The 21,501-nt window shown below is 42.0% G+C and overlaps 1 protein-coding gene across 1 annotated transcript in view; it reads left to right on the top strand.

The window, feature by feature from the left end:
* TM4SF20 (transmembrane 4 L six family member 20) overlaps positions 1 to 21,501 on the top strand; it is a 63,537-nt gene that overhangs the window by 36,094 nt on the left and 5,942 nt on the right. The window contains exon 3 of the mRNA XM_086943893.1: positions 11,994 to 12,145. Coding sequence (XP_086800019.1) covers positions 11,994 to 12,145 — 152 coding nt within the window. The remainder of the gene's footprint in view (positions 1 to 11,993; positions 12,146 to 21,501) is intronic.

The following is a 21,501-nucleotide window of genomic DNA, read 5'->3' as shown; positions in this document are numbered from 1 at the left end:
TTTAGCTGGGCAGTGTTGAATGTATGAAAATCCGTCCAATTGCCATGAGTTCTCATGGTGTTTCTGGTTATCATGTAATGCAAACACAAGGAAATGATGGATGGAGCGCTGATATTTTCCAGATACTCACCCCAATCAAAGATATGGGTTGAATCTATCAGTCCAGCCCAAACTGCCAAGCCAGGTCTTCCCTAGACTGTTAACAAGCATTGTGTAATGCAGCAGAGTGGTATAATAAAATAACTTACTTAATCATTAAAAAAATGTGATTCCTTACATATTTTTCCTAACTAGGTTATCAGAAATGTTTACTACTCTGCATTAAGTAAAATGGCCAACAACCTCTTTGTTTTGTGTTGTCTATCTTTAACAACAGATTGTGTCCCTTTGTATGTCAGAAATGAAATCAGGTACATCACAACAAATATGTACATAAAAAAGAATGAGATGGGAGGAAATGTTGAGTTTCATGTATGTCCTGTGATTTGCTTGATATGCTTGACTGACATTCATGAAACCTGAATATTCTCAAGATCCCAGAAGACAAGAAATGGTATAGGTTCAGGTGAGGTAAATTGGGAGAGAGATGTGGCCTAGTGGCTAGTCCTGCTGAATCTGGAGCCGGGTGACCCAGTCATGAGTCGTGGCTTAGGCTCAACATTCTGGGCCATATTATCTAAAGCGAGCACTGTGAGCTCTACGTTTTGTCTCAGTCTTGGCCACAGTTTTGGGGCGACTGGTGTCTTAAGCAGTTGAAGAGCTGGAGGGGCACTATTCTACCATCTAAAACAGTGGTAAATGGTTGCTACCTTTAAATGAAAATGTAGCAGCATTTGTTACCATACTTTAAAAAAAACAACAGGAACTTACACAATCACATAAAGCAATATAGCAACAAACTGCAAAAACAGAACTATTCTCAACTACTGCATAACAATGCAACAAAATCACATTGAAACAATGCAGCACAAAAACACAGTAGCATAAAAAAATGAACACATTACCGCCACAACAAAATATCCCCTGAGAAACACGCATTAGTGTTCTTGTTAAATGTCACCACTTCTTTAATGCTGTTTTCATAATACAGAGATAAAAGGTGGTTGGAGCAAGCACTGCCTCAACTTACCACCAAGGACATTAAAGAGCACCAGTCAAAATTGTTTTGCCATCTATCCCCATATTGTTTTGGCCAAGTCACTGAACATATCTGTGCTTGAATAAATGTGGAATGTTGCCTGTTTCTGTTGCAAACTGATCTAACACCTTCAGGCCTAAGCTTGTGCTATATAACCCAGCAAAACAAAAAGGCTTATCCACACTGTGACTGCAGATGCACTGCATCAGAAAAGCCGCACCATGATCTGCACGCTGTGTGGGGTGTGACCATCACACCCTAAGGCAGCTCATGCATCTTAACTATAAGGGCTGTGGCAGCTTATGTTATGTTATAGACGTTTTTAGAGTGCAGCGGTTACCCAAGGGTGTCCGGGCGCTAGTCAAGTCACCTTTGGAAAGAGAACGGAAAACAGGGTTTATTTATCAAAAAAACAGGTTTTTGTACACTGAAATGGCCATAGCACCCATGGCGTTTGCACATTGTGAAAACAGTGGCAGCACTGATGTCTGCATACTGTGAGAGCAATGGCAGCACTTGCAACACCACTATTTGGGCTATAGAAGTACTACAGAAAAGTCATCTGTGTACTCTGAAGACAGTGGCAGTTCAGGAACTTCACTACAAGCAATGTCGCAGAATAGGCTTCTGTAGGCTGAGATGGCTGTAGCAGCCAAGCCATCTCCACACTGTGAGGATAGTGTTGGCATTGGCTTCTGCATATTACAAGAACTTTACTACATCTATCTGTGTATGAAATCCTAGTGGTGTTTGTACTGTTTCTCTTCTACGTCCCTTTTGCATGGATTACACAACGCAATGGGATTTGGCGCTGCACTCAGGTCAACTTGATTACGTTTACCAGTAAGTAATCCTTGCATTACTGCCTTTTCTTCTCCTTTGTCCCGTTACTTAGTATATGAGGATTGCCAAAGCAAATGTTCCTTCAAAGTAAACATCGAAATAAGACAAAGAGACATCAAAGGAAAACCAACACTTTATTTGAAATTAATGTCTAAACTCCTCTTTGGAAAAAAGAAAGGAATCATGATCACACTGGGAAAATGTAACACAAATGTCTAGGAGGACATGGAACCCAAAACAACATCTCTTCCAAAAGACAACTCAAAACAACTCGAGTACCACACCAAACGAGGGGCTGGCACATGCTTTGGCACGCTGAGGTTCCTTAGGAAGACATTGGACTATCTACCTGTGACTGCTAGGAAGACCATGGTCCATGCACTAATCACATTGAGGCTGAACTATGGAAACATCCTATATTTGGGAGCCAATGCTAAATGCTTTCCGAGGCTGCACTGATACAAAATGCGGCAGCCCGTCTGGTTCTAATGCTGCCAAAAAGAGCCGCTTCTAAGAGAACACTGAGAACACTGCACTGGCTTCCGATTAGGGAACGTGTGGCGTTTAAAGAACTTTGTGTTGTCACCATATCCTACAAAGGAAAGGATCCAATTACCTTCACAATCTGCTCACGCCATACCACCCGACCCGTCAATTGAGATCTAGCGGGACAGGGAGGGTGTTGGCGCCTAAGTTCAGTGGAGTAAGAATGGGAGGACATTCCTTCCGTGTCCTGGCGGCTCAAAAATGGAACAAACTTCTTCTGGAGCTCCGGCTGGAGAAGTCAGTGCTCAAGTTCCGCAAAGAGCTGAAAACATTCCTGTTCCCTAAAGACTAGGGCCAGGCTCTGTTTGGTTATGTTCGAGTGGGCAGTATTAGCAGCTAAGTGGCTTAACCTGGTAGTCCATAGCGCGGGGACACACTAGTATAGTGTAACCAGGCGCTTTACAAGCTTATTAATAATCCAAGTCCCCCCCCCCCCCGATCCTCCCTTCTAACTTTCTTTCCAGTCTCTTGGGGCTTACAGATAAGCCGTCTACCAATATCAGCCGCCATGCCTAAATACCGAATGTACCCAAAAGATGCCTGTATCTCATCTGTATGTGCCCCCGCATTACCACTGTACTGTATTAAAAATATCTTCAATAAAACTTTTTGAAATAGAAAAAATAATAATAATAATAATAATAATAATAAAACCCTGAGCTATGATTAGTCTGAATTGAAGTATAAATGTGGAGGGGAAGACCAGTTGGATGCTAAAAATCAAAAATAGAAACACCTGGCCACTCTCCCCAAGAGGCGACCATATCTCTAGTGGTGAGCTTGGATTGCCTAATTTCCATGATCCTTCTGATATGCCAAGGATATAACAGATTTGATCGACCTCACTAAGGTGGAGGAAGTAGGCTTACTGCCTCTCCTAACCAGTCAAAAATTAACAAAGAGGGCATCAGAAATCCAAAACCTCTCTGACCTCTTCAACTTGATATTGACTGCTCTCACTACAGTGCATTGAGACTCTCACTGATGAGTAGCCACGCTTTACAAACCCCGTATGATTGTCAACATCCAAAAGGTGAAGTGAAAATCAGGGTCATCCTCATCTCTTGAGATAATGCAGGGAGAATAAGCTCCTGATTCCTATGAAAAAGAGAGTTGACCTTTGGAAGGAATTTGGGGCCCAAAGTGAGAACAATCTGATCTATAAACACACTCAAATAAGGATATCTGCAGACTACAGCCCTTAATTCACCCAAATATATTGGTTTGGTAATGGCTATAAGGGAAAAGACTTTTAATGGTAGAAACTTCTCAGAAACAGTCTGAAGAGGTTCAAACAGGTCTTCTTGAAGAGACGACTGAACTGAATTAAGACCCCAAGATGGAAAAGGATGAGAAACATAAACCTCTTAAATATTCTGGAAATTAGAGGTTCTGTGGAGGAAAGGTCCTCCCAGGGAGATCTGGATTATTTTATTGAGGATCATTGTAACTTTAGAGTGGCAACCACCAAACCCTAATCAAAACCCTCCTTCAAAAATTGGGGGATATTTGAGGTTGGAGTTGTGAGAAGGAAAAAACCTATACCCCTACACCAAATATCAACAGAGGCCCAATGGTGGGAGTAGGACCTGTTGGTTGAAGTCTTTCTGAACACCTGCAAGGAAAAAGAAACTTAGAGAGACAAACATCTTCACAAGAACCCCTCTCTCTTTACCTCGAGATCGATAGCCTTAACAGGGCTATCATGTCTGGAGGAAGAGGGGGATATGCTACAGGAGGAGGGAACAAAGGAAGAATTCATTCCGATTTCATCTGAGGAAGTCGCAGAAGATTGAACATTAGTTTCCTGGTCCAAAACGGGAGAACCCAGACTATTTTGAACAACTCTCTCCAAATTTTGGCCAGTAACTTTAGAATTAAAGGTATGGGAGGAAAAGCGGATAGAAGCTCCACTGGCTAGGGGGAGGGCAAAGCATCCATGTCCATTGCTGTATGCTCCCCAAACCTGGAGAGGAACAAAGGGAGGTGAGAATTTATCTCTGATTCAAATAAGTCCACCAGGGGGACTCCTATGCCCCCACCTCCTACATATCTTCCAAAAGATATCGGTGCTCAGAACAAAGTTGTAAGAGGGAGGAGATATTCTGCTTAGATAGTCCACCTGAGAAGTCCATGAGCCCTTGATATAAATGGAATTAAAATCTAGGGGGATCCATTCGGCCCACTGGAGTAGCTGCTGAGCAAGAAGATTGAGAGAAGGAAAGCCGGAACAGAATTGTCAGTTCAGATATGACATGGCAATCATGTTGTCTGTGTGAACCCTCTCCGTCCTCGACTGTAAAAGCTGGTAAAACTGCTGGATCGCCCCTCCAAACGAACCATAAGTTCCCTCCAATTTGAGGATATGTGCCGCTCCTCCTCATTTCAGAGACCCTGAACAGATTATGCACCTGAAACTGCTCCAAAGACCCCACACCATGACACTAGCATTGGTAGTGAGAATGATTGGGTTGGGATAAGTTCCCCTGTTTACAGAGGAGCCTATCATCCACCAGGCTGAATCCAGTCAGACAAAGGGAGTTACTGGAATCATCTGGTCATAGTCTTACTCGAAAGGGATCCAGTGTTGCAAAATTTGAGTCACCAACTGCCCCAAATAGAATCTGGACAAAGGAACGATATCCAGCGTCTCGGTCTGAAAAAAGAAAACATGGAAAATAAATTATTCCATGATTCCTTATATGCAGGACAGCCAAGCTTGAGGAAGAGTGGCAACACGAAGAAAACATTTACTAGACATTTCCATATGTCACGGTAAGCGAGCCATTCACTCGTTGTAGCCTTGTCCTTGCACAAAAACTTCTGCAAAAGGCTCAAATGCTTGGTCTTCCAACACTCTGGCAAAAAGACTGCTTCCTGTATTGTTTGGAACCTGGCTCCAATGTATTCCAGAGCAGTCATAAAATTGAGATGTGACTTCTGCCAATTGAAGAGCAACCCTAATCCATGTAGAGTTTCTATGCTGTGCTCTATATCCACCATCAACTGAGCCTGAGATAGGGAATAAATCAAAAAGTCATCAATTAAGGGTGAATATCACATCCCACAAATGCAGAAGTCCTAATATTGGAGCAAGTATTTTGTTGAATAGCCATGCCAATAACTTGAGCCCAAAGGGTAGCACCCAGAATTGCCAATGATTGTCAGCTGTCACAAATCTGAGGAACTAATAATGGACAGGCACAGTGGGCACATGCAGATAAGCATTCTGTATGTCTATCTTCATGAGGAAATTCCCCTTTGAAATGATAGGTCTGACTCAGTGAAGAGTGTTCATCTTGAAAGGAACATCAGGGATGTACCGGTTTCAGGAATCTTAAATCTATTTTCATACATTAATCACCCAAGGCCTTTTGAACAGAAAGATTCGAGAGTAGCACCCCAATCTCTTTCCCAGGGAACAGGAACATGAATTATTGCTGCCTTCATCTCTAAATTGGCTATGCTGTCTTGAGGAGAATAGTGTTGGACTTTGTCCTCTGGCCATGATGTCTGAACTTAATGGGGTTCTGGTAAATCTTGAAAGACCTTTAGAAAGTAATCACTGGAAACAGCCTGAATCAATTAAACAGAAGGAGCCTTCCTCAAAAAGAGCTACTTGGCATAGTCAGGAATTCTGCCTGGAAGACTGCCTATTCCTGACTGTTTAGAAGAGGCACCAGATAGCCCTTTTGGCTGAAAATAAGATTTATTATGGGAGGAGTCTAATCTCCTTCTTCAGGAAAGCTCACTTTTCCTCATGCTTCCATCTGAAGAACTTTGCAAATGGCAAAAAGGTTGTGCATGCTTTTGACTTTTAAAGGACTTGTGCAAAACTTATTCTAACTGCTCACCAACAAATTTGGCTCCTGCAAATGGCATTCTTACAAGGCAGTCCTTCAGCCTTCCAGTTTCTCAGAAGAAGAAGTCTTCTAGTAGGAATAGATCTAGTTCGAGCCCATTGTTGAAGCCTTGAAATTGTGGAACATAATGAGGCCCAAAGTGAGAACAATCTGATCTACAAACACACTCAAATAAGGATATCTGCAGACTACAGCCCTTAATTCACCCAAATATCTTGCTTTGGTAATGGCTATAAGGGAAAAGACTTTTAATGGTAGAAACTTCTCAGAAACGGTCTGAAGAGGTTCAAACAGGTCTTCTTGAAGAGACGACTGAACTGAATTAAGACCCCAAGATGGAAAAGGATGAGAAACATAAACCTCTTAAATATTCCAGAAATTAGAGGTTCTGTGGAGGAAAGGTCCTCCCAGGGAGATCTGGATTCTTTTATTGAGGATCATTGTAACTTTAGAGTGGCAACCACCAAACCCTAATCAAAACCCTCCTTCAAAAATTGGGGGATATTTGAGGTTGGAGTTGTGAGAAGGTTAAAACCTATACCCCTACACCAAATATCAACAGAGGCCCAATGGTGGGCGTAGGACCTGTTGGTTAAAGTCTTTCTGAACACCTGCAAGGAAAAAGAAACTTAGAGAGACAAACATCTTCACAAGAACCCCTCTCTCTTTACCTCGAGATCGATAGCCTTAACAGGGCTATCATGTCTAGAGGAAGAGGGGGATATACTACAGGAGGAGGGAACAAAGGTAGAATTCATTCCGATTTCATCTGAGGAAGTCGCAGAAGATTGAACATTAGTTTCCTGGTCCAAAACGGAAGAACCCAGACTATTTTGAACAACTCTCTCCAAATTTTGGCCAGTAACTTTAGAATTAAAGGTATGGGAGGAAAAGCGGATAGAAGCTCCACTGGCTAGGGGGAGGGCAAAGCATCCATGTCCATTGCTGTATGCTCCCCAAACCTGGAGAGCAACAAAGGGAGGTGAGAATGTATCTCTGATTCGAATAAGTCCACCAGGGGTACTCCCATGCCCCCACCTCCTACATATCTTCCAAAAGATATCGGTGCTCAGAACAAAGTTGTAAGAGGGAGGAGATATTCTGCTTAGAGAGTCCACCTGAGTAGTCAATGAGCCCTTGATATAAATGGAATTAAAATCTAGGGGGATCCATTCGGCCCACTGGAGTAGCTGCTGAGCAAGAAGACTGAGAGAAGGAAAGCCGGAACAGAATTGTCAGTTCAGATATGACATGGCAATCATGTTGTCTGTGTGAACCCTCACCGTCCTCGACTGTAAAAGCTGGTAAAAATGCTGGATCGCCCCTCCAAACGAACCATAAATTCCCTCCAATTTGAGGATATGTGCCGCTCCTCCTCATTCCAGAGACCCTGAACAGATTATGCACCTGAAACTGCTCCCAAGTCCCCACATCATGACACTAGCATTGGTAGTCAGAATGATTGGGTTGGGATAAGTTCCCCTGTTTACAGAGGAGCCTATCATCCACCAGGCTAGATCCAGTCAGACAAAGGGAGTTACTGGAATCATCTGGTCATAGTCTTACTCGAAAGGGATCCAGTGTTGCAAAATTTGAGTCACCAACTGCCCCAAATAGAATCTGGACAAAGGAACGATATCCAGCATCTCAGTCTGAAAAAAGAAAACATGGAAAATAAATTATTCCATGATTCCTTATATGCAGGACAGCCAAGCTTGAGGAAGAGTGGCAACACGAAGAAAACATTTACTAGACATTTCCATATGTCACGGTAAGCGAGCCATTCACTCGTTGTAGCCTTGTCCTTGCACAAAAACTTCTGCAAAAGGCTCAAATGCTTGGTCTTCCAACACTCTGGCAAAAAGACTGCTTCCTGTATTGTTTGGAACCTGGCTCCGATGTATTCCAGAGCAGTCATAAAATTGAGATGTGACTTCTGCCAATTCAAGAACAACCCTAATCCATATAGAGTTTCTATGTTGTGCTCTATATCCACCATCAACTGAGCCTGAGATAGGGAATAAATCAAAAAGTCATCAACTAAGGGTGAATATCACATCCCACAAATGCAGAAGTCCCAATATTGGAGCAAGAATTTTGTTGAATAGCCATGACAATAACTTGAGCCCAAAGGGTAGCACCCAGAATTGCCAATGATTGTCAGCTGTCACAAATCTGAGGAACTAATAATGGACAGGCACAGTGGGCACATGCAGATAAGCATTCTGTACGTCTATCTTCATGAGGAAATTCCCCTTTGAAATGATAGGTCTGACTCAGTGAAGAGTGTTCATCTTGAAAGGAACATCAGGGATGTACCGGTTTCAGGAATCTTAAATCTATTTTCATACATTAATCACCCAAGGCCTTTTGAACAGACAGATTCTAGAGTAGCACCCCAATCTCTTTCCCAGGGAACAGGAACAGGAATTATTGCTGCCTTCATCTCTAAATTGGCTATGCTGTCTTGAGGAGAATAGTGTTGGACTTTGTCCTCTGGCCATGACGTCTGAACTTAATGGGGTTCTGGTAAATCTTGAAAGACCTTTAGAAAGTAATCACTGGAAACAACCTCAATCAATTAAACAGAAGGAGCCTTCCTCCCAAAGGGCTACTTGGCATAGTCAGGAATTCTGCCTGGAAGACTGCCTATTACTGACTGTTTAGAAGAGGCACCAGATAGCCCTTTTGGCTGAAAATAAGATTTATTATGGGAGGAGTCTAATCTCCTTCTTCAGGAAAGCTCACTTTTCCTCATGCTTCCATCTGAAGAACTTTGCAAATGGCAAAAAGGTTGTGCGTGCTTTTGACTTTTAAAGGACTTGTGCAAAACTTCTTCTAACTGCTCACCAACGAATTTGGCTCCTGCAAATGGCATTCTTACAAGGCAGTCCTTCAGCCTTCCAGTTTCTCAGAAGAAGAAGTCTTCTAGTAGGAATAGATCTAGTTAGAGCCCATTGTTGAAGCCTTGAAATTGTGGAACATGATGTCTAATATAAATCCCGTTGAGAAGTTGTGAAAAACCCTGCCCTTCTTGAATACATGAAATGAAAATAAAATATGTAAAGCACTCTACTACCAATAGATGTCTAGTCGCTAATCTAGAAGAAAAATGAAAACAGATGGAGAGATAGCCCACTTGAGATATTTCTAATTAAAAAGCCAGGTTTGTATGGCTTTTCTAAAAGCCAAACGGTCAGGTTCCCTTTAATATCAAGTGGCAAGGAGTTCCACAGCTTGAATGTGTAAGTCACAACCCCCCCTCCCTTTCACTTGGACCTTTTAGATATGGGAATCACTAGATTGAGGTTTAAGTCAGAGCAGAGGGGTTGAGATGGAATGTAACGCTGAAAACGCTGAGTCAAATACTCGGGCCAGAGTTCTGCAAGTCTTTAAAGGTGAGTCATAAGGCTTTAAAGTCTTTGAGTTTGTTTACTGGGTGCTAGTGGAGCTTACTCAGGACCCGAGAAACAGACTGGTGTCTTCGAATTTCTAGCAGCAGACAGGCTGCTACATTCTGTAAAATCTGTAGTTTTAAAAAAAAAAACGTTTCTGTATGTTTGTAAAAAGGGCATTAGAGTAATCCAATTGAGATGTGATCAGAAAAGAGACCATCTTTTTCTGTAAATCCCGCAGTATAAATGAAAGAACCTTCCTCAGGATCTTAAGTAGAAAGGAGGACTGGGTGATGGTGTTGATGTGGCCTTCAAATGATAGCTAACTATCAAATTGTACTCCTAGGTTTATCACCTTTGCAACCGGGGTGGGAAGAGTTTCTAAATCTTGGGGCCACCAACTAGGGACCAGAAGGAGATGTTTCTACCTAATAGTAGTACCTCAGTTTTCGGGGAGTTCAATTTCAGGCAATGGTCCGCAATCCATTTCCCGATTTCAGTCATGCAATTTTGAAATCTAGCCACAGTGTACTCCAGGCTGCTGGTCACTGACACCACAATCTGGGTAATGTCAGCTTGAAACACTGGGAGAATCCAAACGTTTTAATCACATTGCCAATGGAGCGACATATAGGCTAATAAGAGTCAGGCTTAGTGAAGAGCCTTGCAGCACTCCACATGGTAATAAAAAAGAGTGGGATGTAAAATCTTCCAAGGCCACAAATTACTTGCGGTCAGTAAGAAAAGACTTCAGAAGGGAGAGAGCTTTCCCTCTAATTTATACGGAGAAGAGATGGGCAATATGTAGGCTCTGGTTGGCCATATAGAATGGGGCCAAGAAGTCTAATAAAATCAGAGCGGCATTTCTGGGCCTGCCTAATTTCTTTTAATTGTTATTAAGGCCAGTTCCATGCTATGTTGACTTCTAAAGCCAAACTGAGATGGATCAAGAAGATGATTATCATTTATGAAGGATGTCAATTCCATATCAATTTTCGCTGGGTACGGCAGCCGCAAAATCTTCCGATAGTTTTTGGGATCGCCAGCATTCAAGTTGGCTTTCTTAATGACAGGAAGGATGGATGCTGTTTTCCATTTTTGGTTTAGTACCCTGTACTAAACATCTTGTTTGTGGAACTAAATGCATGACTTTGGAAGGGCAGGGATCCATCTGGGACCAATATTTGATTTTGCATAGTAGGTTCTGAGTTGATTTGCCCTTATTGTACTAAAAGTGGTTAGCATGGCAATGTTATCTGACAAAGAAGGCCCATCCGCAGGTTTTGGAACAGAGACAGTTGGAAGTTTACATAAAGGTAAGGATTGAAAATCATTCACCAGGATTGTGAGGCATAAACTGAGATTATTCCAGCTCATAAAACCAGACTCAAACCTGCATGAGATCATTTGAGAGCTCACTCCACCATCTTACCTACTGAATCAACAACAAAAACTCCTTGAACAGAAGGGAGTGTTTTCCCACCAAGTTTCCCAATAAAGGGTCTATGATCAAAGATTGCGGCAACTCCATTTCACCATTAGCCAAAGGGTGGAGACGACCATTAATCTAGGAACAGACACTCTGTCCTTTCTAGGACATGCAGGACGGCAAGAATAACTGGCAATCTAGAAAAGGAAGGCTTCAGAAACTGTTGTAAACACTCAGAACTAGTGCTGGGTTGCTCCTGCTCTGTAGGCAGTTGCAAATTGGATAAAAGAAAGGAGAGAATTGGTTTATGGCCCACTGTTTGAATGCATTTCCCTCTGGCAGCATATGAATCCCCTGCAAAACTATCATCCTCATCATCATACTCAAGTAAGTCTACAAAAAGCCGAAAGATTGACCCTAAACAAAACGCAGAGGGACCTAGCACCCGAGAAAATGAAGGTGCCACGGCAAACCTTCAGGAGCCTAGTCCGAGTAACAACAGGGTACAGGAAAGAACAGGAAGTGCAGAGGGAGGTTTGAGGAAATTGTGGGTAGCTCCTAAACTTATTAGTAGGGATAGAAAGCAGCTTTGTTAATGCTAGAATTGTTATATGCAAATGCTGGAGGCAGGTGAGTCATGGCCTTGAATAACAATTATATGGCCATCTAAGGAGCTAAAGCATTGTAAATGTTAGGAAAAGGCACATTTCTACAATATTCCCCAATGACGGTTGTTTGCAAAGCACAAATGGAAAAGTATTATTGTTTTGTGTTTACAGATGCTGACATCTTCCTTCCTGAGCCTGCTGGCCATCCTGGGAGCACTTTACTGTTGTTTAATATCTGTCTTTGCCATAGCAGAGGGTCCTCTTATTTGCAACGAAGGGAATAAGGACGTGTCTAGCTGTGACTTTTCGTTAAGAAACTTAAGGTAAGCACCAAGAGATGTTTCCGAGGTGTCCCCAAACAAGATGTCGTGATGCATAAGGTGGTCCCTTATTTTCCTGCAGTGATTTTTGATGACACAATAATGTGTACAGTGTGATTATTTTGTAGGTATAAAACTTTCCCATATCAGATGCTATCATTACCCAAATCACATCAATATATACCCATGCTTCCCTTAGAATAGGTGCTCTGAGGCTGCATTAGAGTTACAGCCACTTAGGTTTAATTCAATAGAGTGCACCAAGCCAGTGTAAAAGCAGGTAGCCTCATAAACCAAGAGAGCCACAGCATCCTCCCACCTTTACTAACCCGTTCCGTGCTCGCGTCAGCCGTTGGCCGACGTGAGCACTACCTCGCTGGTGCTGCGAACGAACGTTGGCCGACCCAGCCCTGCCCACTCTGCAGAACGCCTGCACCGCTGCAGAATGTCCACCCCGGTAAACGGGTTAAAATAGCATGTGTTTGGGTGTATTTTTTTCCCCCAGTTTTGACATGTGGTTAATTTTGAGGTACTGGACCTATTTCTTAACTGCACTACCAAATTCTTAGGTGGGTCCGTTTTTAAAACATGAATTATGGAGATAGATCCAGCATGCTACTAGGACCTCAGAAGTAAGTAACGATCTGTGTATTTTGCTTGTTAAGACCGGCGTTATCTAGGGTAAAAAACATTGAAAGTGTATAACTAGTATGGTTAAAGGGGAGCTCATTATTTGGCTTTTAATATATCATCGCCACATTTTTCTCTTCATTTAGAGCTAGGTCTTGATTATGTACAAGATATTATAAATGTAGCACCTTTAGCCACCTGGTGTTCCATTTGGGCAAACGAAGAGGCTGAACTAAACTGGGCAATCATTAAAGACTGTTTAAGTTGTTCCCGAGGCCTTTCCATTCCTTGGCTACAATACATTTTTGAGCACCCAGAACCAATTGGCAAAAGGGACCGACAGAGGGTGTTGGATAGCTTCTGAAAGAAGCATAAAGAATCCTCTGGGAACTATTTGAAGTATCCAAACCCACTGTCAGAAATGATTGCCTTATTCAAGAACCTTCCACTATTGCCCCCTATCTTTTATATGTAAATAACGTCCACAAAAGGAATTTAATGACGAGGTTAAGGCTGGGGTCTTTTCGCTGGTTGATATGCTTCCCCTTGGGCCAGTATTCCTTTGAAACTATTAACACTTGCGCTTGCGATGAACATTCGAGCCAAACTATTTTACATTTTGTCTTTTTTTGCCAATTTTATCTTCCATTTACTAGGAAATTTTTATTACCACTTTTGTGCAAGTATAAATTTTCTAAATGTAAAGCGGCTTTGTATTTTCTACAGCAATTTAATGACCTTGACGTTTGCTTTGCTTTTGCAAGCTTTCTGAAGTGCACTTTAGCTAAGAGAAGGAGCATGTTGTTTTGATATTAATGTTTTTTTAACAGCTCCTGTATGTACTGTATTTGTATTGCTGCTCTAATGCTTATTGTTGCTGCTAACTCTTTTATAAGACAGATTTTAATATTTTAATGTTATTGGTTTATATTTGCTGCTATCTAATTCATCTGCACTGCCACTTTAGTTCTGATCGAACTATTGTTTCTGCCTGCACTGTAATTGTAACTTTTAAATGAGTTTCGATTTTAATGTTGTTTGTTATTCTGTGCACCTTTTATGACCTGTCTTCGGAAGGTCGAATAAAGACAAAGATTGATTGATTGCATACATTTCTTCATTTCTTTAACTTTGGGGTTTGTTTGGCCTTACCAATTCTGTATTTATTTAATGGTTAGAGCGGCAGACCCTGATGCAGAGGGCTAGCCCGGGACCAGGGTTCAATTCCCCGCCTCGGCGGGTCTTGGGCTCAAAATTCCAAGGACCTGATAATTCTCGCCTCAGTGCCTATTCCAATCATGGAGTCCCACTCTGCAACTCTGGGCAATAGCTTGCTTAATCTCCACAACGGCCCCCACAACGCGAAGGATGCCTGGCCTCCACCTTGGGGGTGCCCAGGAGTGGACGCCTCACAGGGAAAGCCAGGAGGGGTTCCACAGAGGTATTCGCACAAGCGCCTTGAGACCCTTGCGGGTGAGTAGTGCGCTATACAAATATCAATTTACATTTTACATTTCACATCAGGCCACTGGTTATCTGGGACGCAACTCGAAACACAACATAGCTTGCAAGGCACTTCTCATCGAGCAACCATCTTGGAATGGTATTCCGTATAATCAATCTTTCTTTGTAACTTTTAAGAATGTCTGCCTCGTTTAGATGCAACACTGTGATTTTCTTGGAATAGAAAAACAATGATATAGTAAGCACAATGCCCTTCTAAATTGGTCACCCACTGCAATGTTTACAGGGAAGCCATCTTTCGTCTGCTATTGCACATACAGTGTCAATGCTTTACTAATCTGTTGCTTCTAAACATGGCAGCCATCTTGAAGCAGTAAACCTGTGGTAAACTACACAGAATATAATATCTGGATTACAACCGACTACCATGGTTAAGTTTTTTACTTATTTTGCAAATTATGCTCGACGATTTTAGACTGCAGCACTTTAATTTTTTTTCCATAAAAATTTTAATTTTGAGAACATATGCATGCACAAGAATAAATTACCAAAGAACTTCAGTCTTGCCAAGGTCAATTCTTGTTTTACTTTATAATTATCTACTTGCTTATCCCAAATCTAATTATAGACACATCATTAAATAGATGTCACAACACATAAATCATCTGTAGCCTTTTTGTTTCCTATTTCCACAGGTACACACATTCACTTTACATACCTAAAGCAGTCACAACTCGGGTTCAAACAAGTGGTCTGCTCACATCCCAACCCCCCCCCCCCCCCCCCCTCCACGGATCAGCTTCAGAGACTGATGTGTGACCTGCAGGGAACTTGTTCACTAGGTCAAAGGCAGGAATAACCGTAAATTGGCTTGAACAGAAAAACTATTCAGAATGAGGTGTGGCTCATATGAAAGGGATGCTTTTGCCATATGATATGGTGACAGGTCACCATGAAAAAACAAGCATTAGCAAAGGCAATCGTTTTTTTTGTCATCTGCCAGCCTTTTAGAAGTTCTTGTTTTGTTTTGTCATGGCTTTTGCAAATGTTTATTGTTTAGGTTAGCTGCTGGGCGTTTAACAATCTAAACATATTTACCAAAGGAAAAAATGTTTTTATTCTCAAAAAAGCAAACAGTCCCATAGAACTCCCAGTCACTAAAGGGAACTACTTTGCGTGCAGGTGTGTACCTTGTGAAAGAGAAAGTTTCTGTATTCTGTAACTTATAGTGATGTCAGCCCAATGCTGAATTGGGTATAATGATTTGCCCCTTGATGCATACTCAAGTGTGTTGGAGAAAAATGTAAAGGACACAACCAAAAACAATGGGTGAAGTGCGGCTGAAACTTCTTATAAGTAACTATGTCATACACATAATTTTAGGAAAATCGAAAGGTCTTGGCAAACTCAGACATAACAAAAGGTAATCGTTATGAAGTTGGCTGCATCCTCTTGCCTTTAAAAAAGAAAGAAGGAAGGAAAAAACAAGAAAGAAGGAAAGAAAGAAAGGATAGAAAATAGGAAGAAAAACACGAAAGAAGAAAGTAAGAAGGAAAGAAATAGAGAAGGCAAGAAAGAAGGAAAGAAAAATGGAAGGCCAGAAAGAAGGAAGTCAAGAAAGAAAGAACAAAGGATATATAGAGAGAAAGCAAGAAGGAAGGAATGAAAGCAAATAAAAAGGAAAGAAGGAATGACAAGGACAGAGAGAGAGAAAGAGAATGAATGAAAAAGAAAGAGAGAGAAAGAAAGAAAATGGAGGGAACAGAAAGAAAAAGACAAAGAAAGAAGGAAATAGGCAATAGACAAGAAGAAAAAAGGAAGAAGGAAAACAATAAAGCAATATAGAAGGAATGAAAGCTTGAAAAAAGTAATGAAGGCAAAAAAGAAGGAATGAATGGAGGAAAGATGGGACAAAAGAAATTGAAAGCAAGAAAGATGGAAAGAGGAAAAGAAAGCACAAGAGAAAGTAAGTAAGAGGAATGAATGGAAAAAAGAAAAGAAGAAAGAGGAAAGTATTGAAAGAAATGGAATACAAGAGAGTAGGAAAGAAGGAATGAATGAAAGGAAAAAAGAAAGGAGGAAAGAAGTAACAAATGAAAAAAGGAAAGCAAGATAGAAGGAAAGAACAAATGATAAATGAAAGTAAAAGAGGGAGAGGATGTAGCCTTATGGCTAGAGCTGTCCACCACAAAGTTGGGGAACCAAGTTCGAATCTCAGCAACAATGCTCAACATCCTGTGATTCTGGGCAAATCACGTAATCTCCCCGTGCCTAACATAAAAAATGACTGTGTCCTTGAGTAACAAAACTGGTGCTTATTTAAAGCGCTCTGATACCTGATATCTTCAGGTCTAGTGTGCGCTATACAAAACTATGTTTTTAAAAAGGGGGAAAAGTAGGAATGAAACAATGAAAGAAAGAATTCAAGCATGAAAGTAGGAAAGGAATTTAAGAATAGCAAAAGAGAATGAAAGAAAAAAGGGAAAACATGACAATATGAAATAAGAATAGAAAGCAACAAGAAAAAAAAGGGAAAGAAAAAAGAGAAAGAAGGAATGAAAGAAAGGGAAGAAAGAAGGAATGAAAGAAAAAGAAAGGAAGGAGAGATGAATAAAAGAGGACAGGGCCCTGTTTTTAGTACAAATGGTCATTAGACACAGTGCCATGCCCTTATCTCATCTGAGCTTCCCACACCTGAATGCATTGTCATGGCTACTTGACAGTTATCTGTGGAACATAAAGCTTGCATTATTCGCTCTTGTTCATGTCGCTCCCACTGGACTACACTGGGACTGCTTTACGGCACTGTGACCAGTGCAGCGGCACCTGGCACTGGGCTTGGGGGTGCTGTGTTTAGAAATAACTTATGAGTTTAAAAGTACCTGCTGCAGAGTTCCTTGTGTGTCCAGCAGTGTTCAGGCAGCATGCCAAGTGTCAAGATATCTCTGGTGCTTAATGTTCCTACTGGCGAGAGATCCAGTGTTGTCTAGATGCAGACTTGACTCGCATTACGTAGCAGAGAGCGTTAATATTCCTGCGGCGAAGAAAGTGTATCATGCAGCTCACAGAACTGTATTTTATGTGGCAGCTAATATAGCACAGTGACCTATGGATTGTCGTCCAAGGGCTGCATGCAAACTGCATGGTAAATGGTAGCATGTCATGTTTTTCCCCAGCCTTTCATTATCCTAATGTTGCAAAAGAGGGTTAGCTTGGGTAGGAATACATTCTTATTAGTAAAGCCAACCCCAACACCTGTGGTACGTTTTAAATCCAGAGTTCATACTTTTCCAGACCAAACGTTGTTAAAATATGCTGCCTACTGGTATCGGTGACATGTGATTCCTACACCTTGCAATCCTCATTGTCTTATGTAATGTTTTCTATAGACTGATTTACACAGATATAATTCATTGTCTATATAATACGTGTGTGATGCAAAGTGCTCTAACACAACACTGGAAAGAGTAGCCCTTTAAAACAAATGAAATGCATGAGAGGGGATGTGGAGGGATGAGGGGCACTGACAGAGGGTGGTGGTGAGGGAATCCATGGAGAAGGAGCTCATGGGAAGGGGCACGAAAAAAGATTGTTGAACCGGGTGCCACCGGCGCTAAAGCATTGCTCTGACTACACATATGATAGAACATCTTGCATACCTCCACCTGAGCCCAAATAGGTTATATAGTCCAGTTTTACAAAGCTCATTAAAGCGCTTGCCCCAAATATTTAATTCTCAAATAACAACCCAACCCCAGGCACTCACATAGATCTAACAAAGCTCAAGTTGGCCATACAGGTGGCCATCACAGGACCGCTTAAATATACTGGACAGTATCATACAAAAACACACACACTCTTAGACTTGGCATCTTTGGCACGGTTTCCCCTGACTTTTTGCCTCTATCATCTGTATTTTTGATGTTGTGCTGGATTTCGTTTTTGCTGGCTTAGATGCGTTGGGCACTTTGCCACTGCTGATCAGTGTCAAAGTGCAAGTGCTCCCTGTATACATTTCTTTTACAATTGGTTCTCCCTGATTGGCATGTATGATTTACTGGTAAGTCCCAAGAAAAATGCACTGAAGTGTGCCAGGGCCTATAAATAATCAAATTCTACTAGTGGGCCTGCAACACTGATTGTGCCACCCACGTGAGTAGCCCTGACAAAGTATCTCAGACCTGCTACTGCAGTATCTGTGCGCAGTTTGTTAGCTTCCATGTCGACTTGGCAAGTGCACCCACTTGCCAGTCCCTAACCTTCCCTTTTCTTACATGTAAAGTGCCCCTATGGTAAGCCCAAGACACCCCCATCAGCAGGGTGTAGTGTACGTAAAAGGTAGGACTTGTACTGGTGTGTGTGACATGTCCTGATAGTGAAATTCTGCCAATTTCGTTTTTCACTATTGAAAGGCTATCTTACCCCATAGAAAGAATGGGAAATGCTTTGTAACATCTTACAAGCATAACTTCTGATTGGGACAAGATAGAGATATAACGTTTTGGCTCTCTGACTCAGAATTTAATACCACATCTTTTTGTAAAGATGTTTTTTAAATTGTGTGTTTGAAAATGCCACTTTTAGAAAGTAGACATTTTCTTGTTTAACCATTCTGTGTGCCTCTGCCTGTGTGTGTATTGGCTGCCTGGTTTTGGAGTAACAGGGACTGGGGATGTGCATTCACTGTAGACAGCCAATGGGGGGTGAAGTGTGCCTGGCCCTTCCTGTATGACTCAGAGCTGGGCTGAATAAACTGTGGCTGAATTTAGAGTAGTGTGAGGAGATTTCCTTGCAGCTGAATAGGGCCTGTCTCCCTTTTACAATGCTATATCCACCCCCTGTGGTCATACTGCACCAGTGAGGGCAGAACTGGTTTAGAATGGGTTCAGAGACCCTTGCACAAAGTGAACAAAGACTTCTGGGGTCTGAGTATTACACCTACAACCCCAGAACTTTAGATCACTTCTTAACTCAAGAGGAACCTTTGCTAAGAAGAAGATCTGAAGAGCTGTGAGGAGGAGTACTGTCCATTTGCTGTGTGCTGTGTGGGGTTGGCCTGCAGTTGCTGTTTCTGCCAAGGAGAGGACAATGACTGAAACTTTGCTTTGAACCTGCTTGCAGGAGATCTCCAAGGGCATGGCGTGTGCTGGCCTCCTGTTCTGAAGTCTCAGGGATACAAAAACTTCACCCCCAGCCCCCCTGAACTCTGCTTCTGAGAGTTCTGACCTGCCAGGAGGTGCCTGTTCCAGTCTGGGCCTCTGGAGGCTGTGCTTCCTGCGGGGAGCTGGAAGAAACACAAACAACTGAAGAAAGCGACGCATGGCTCTTCTTGCAGCTGTTTTTCCGATGCAACACCGCTGTGCGAGAAGAATCTCCAGGATGCACTGTCTCGCTGCCAAAACCGACACAGCGCCTATCAGCACTGCAAGAACCGATGCATGGAGAGATTGCGGCTGAAAAAAGCAACACAGCGCCGCTCGATGCCGCTGCATCGATCTCCGCTGCATTCTGAATTTCCACGCATCGTACCTGTGCTGCAAGTTTTCCCGACGCATCACCTGCTGATCAGAATTGTCTTGGAGTCACCGCATCACTTTCCTCTACAGACCGGGCGCAACGCATCACTTCTCCTGAGTGCAGCAGAACTGTTGCATCGCCTCCCCAAGGTCTCAGGAGCTGATGAATCTTTTTGTTTCTTGACGCTTCCCATCTCTGCGGCTGTTTGGCCTTGTGAATTTTGTCACATCAACAGGTACTTTGTAAGAAATCATGCATCCATTGACTTCTATGGACCCATTTGTTAGAAACTTTCTAAAATCATATTCTTATTACATGTATGTTGATTTTTTGTCGTTTGGGTCTTGTTGAGTTTAGATAACAATACTTTATTTTTCTAAACTGGTGTGGTGTCTAGTTGTGGTGGTATGACTGTATTACTGTGTGTTTTGAGTGCAAATACTTTATACATTGCCTTTGGGATAAGTCTGTCTGCTCATGCCAAGCTACCCAGGGGGTCAGCAGAGGTTATCTAAAGTGTGTATCTCCCTTACCCAGACTAGAAGCAAGCATCCTTATTTAAACAAAAGTACCTACCTCTGCCAAGTAGATACCCCCATTTCTAACACACACACACACCTAACACAATATAGATATATCATCAGCAAGAGACACATTTTCTCCATCATTGCAAATCATAAACTAGCGCACAAAATCTCAGCTCCATCCGAACCGTTCAGTTAGATCCTTTTCCAGCGTTTACTTGAAAGGTTTACCCCACACTTGGATAGATTATTATTAATGACATGTGCTGCTTGGGCTGTGTGCCATCAGATGTAATATATTACACATGGCACATCATCCTCATCACCATAAGAAGTTAATTTCAGATCAGTAAACAATCCATAAAAACACAAAATCAGTTCGTATACATGAGCATTTGTGAAACTGATATCAAAATATAAATAAATTGCGCTCATTAATAAAGAAAATGGCTCATGGGCTCGTATTCATAGATGCACCAAATACTAATGCCCTCATTACAAGTGGCTAAAGTCAGTCCAGAGCAAAAAACGTGAGATGAAATTTGACGAATGGTCAGGTCCATTAAAGTCCAGACCCGGAAATACCAAACCTCTCTTTCATGCCGCAGTGGGGGCGAGCAGCAGGCGGATAGCAAACAAAACTCTCTCTGGACCTGCTGAAGTCTGTCCTGGTCTGTTTTCAGACACAGAGGCTTTGTGAATCCCCCACTTTTTTCACTTTAAGAGGGGGTGATGACACATAGTTATTAATGCGTCTGCCCAGTGTGACAAAAGTGCTTAAAAAACAAAAGTCAGGGAAAACAGTAACAAACGTCAGGGATGCAAAGTTAATCACAGCAAAAATATTATAACAAGGTTGGGAATACAAGCAAAGAAATGAAGAAACAAGCATTTGCAATGCAATAGGTCTCGCATTTACGCACGTTTAAGTTATTGGCATTGTAAATGACAATGCTCTTTATTTATGCTTTAAAAACCAAAACATAAATAAAAGGCAATGTCATTTACAATGCCAATAGCTCAAACTTGCATAAATGATAAATGCAAGACCAATTGCAAATGGTAGGCATCATGGACAACGGAGGGGGAGAAGGCGCGGACAACATGGGGGGTTAAGAAGGCCCTGCAATGGGAGGGAGGGTGGTGGGTAAAGAAGGTACGGACAAAAGGAGGGAGGGTGGTGTTGTAAAGAAGGCACCAAAGCACGTCATGCCTGTAATAAGA

The sequence above is a fragment of the Lissotriton vulgaris genome, chromosome 11 (assembly GCF_964263255.1).
Source record: "Lissotriton vulgaris chromosome 11, aLisVul1.2, whole genome shotgun sequence".
NCBI classification, from domain to species: domain Eukaryota; kingdom Metazoa; phylum Chordata; class Amphibia; order Caudata; family Salamandridae; genus Lissotriton; species Lissotriton vulgaris.
This window is presented reverse-complemented; position numbering and strand designations above follow the sequence as displayed.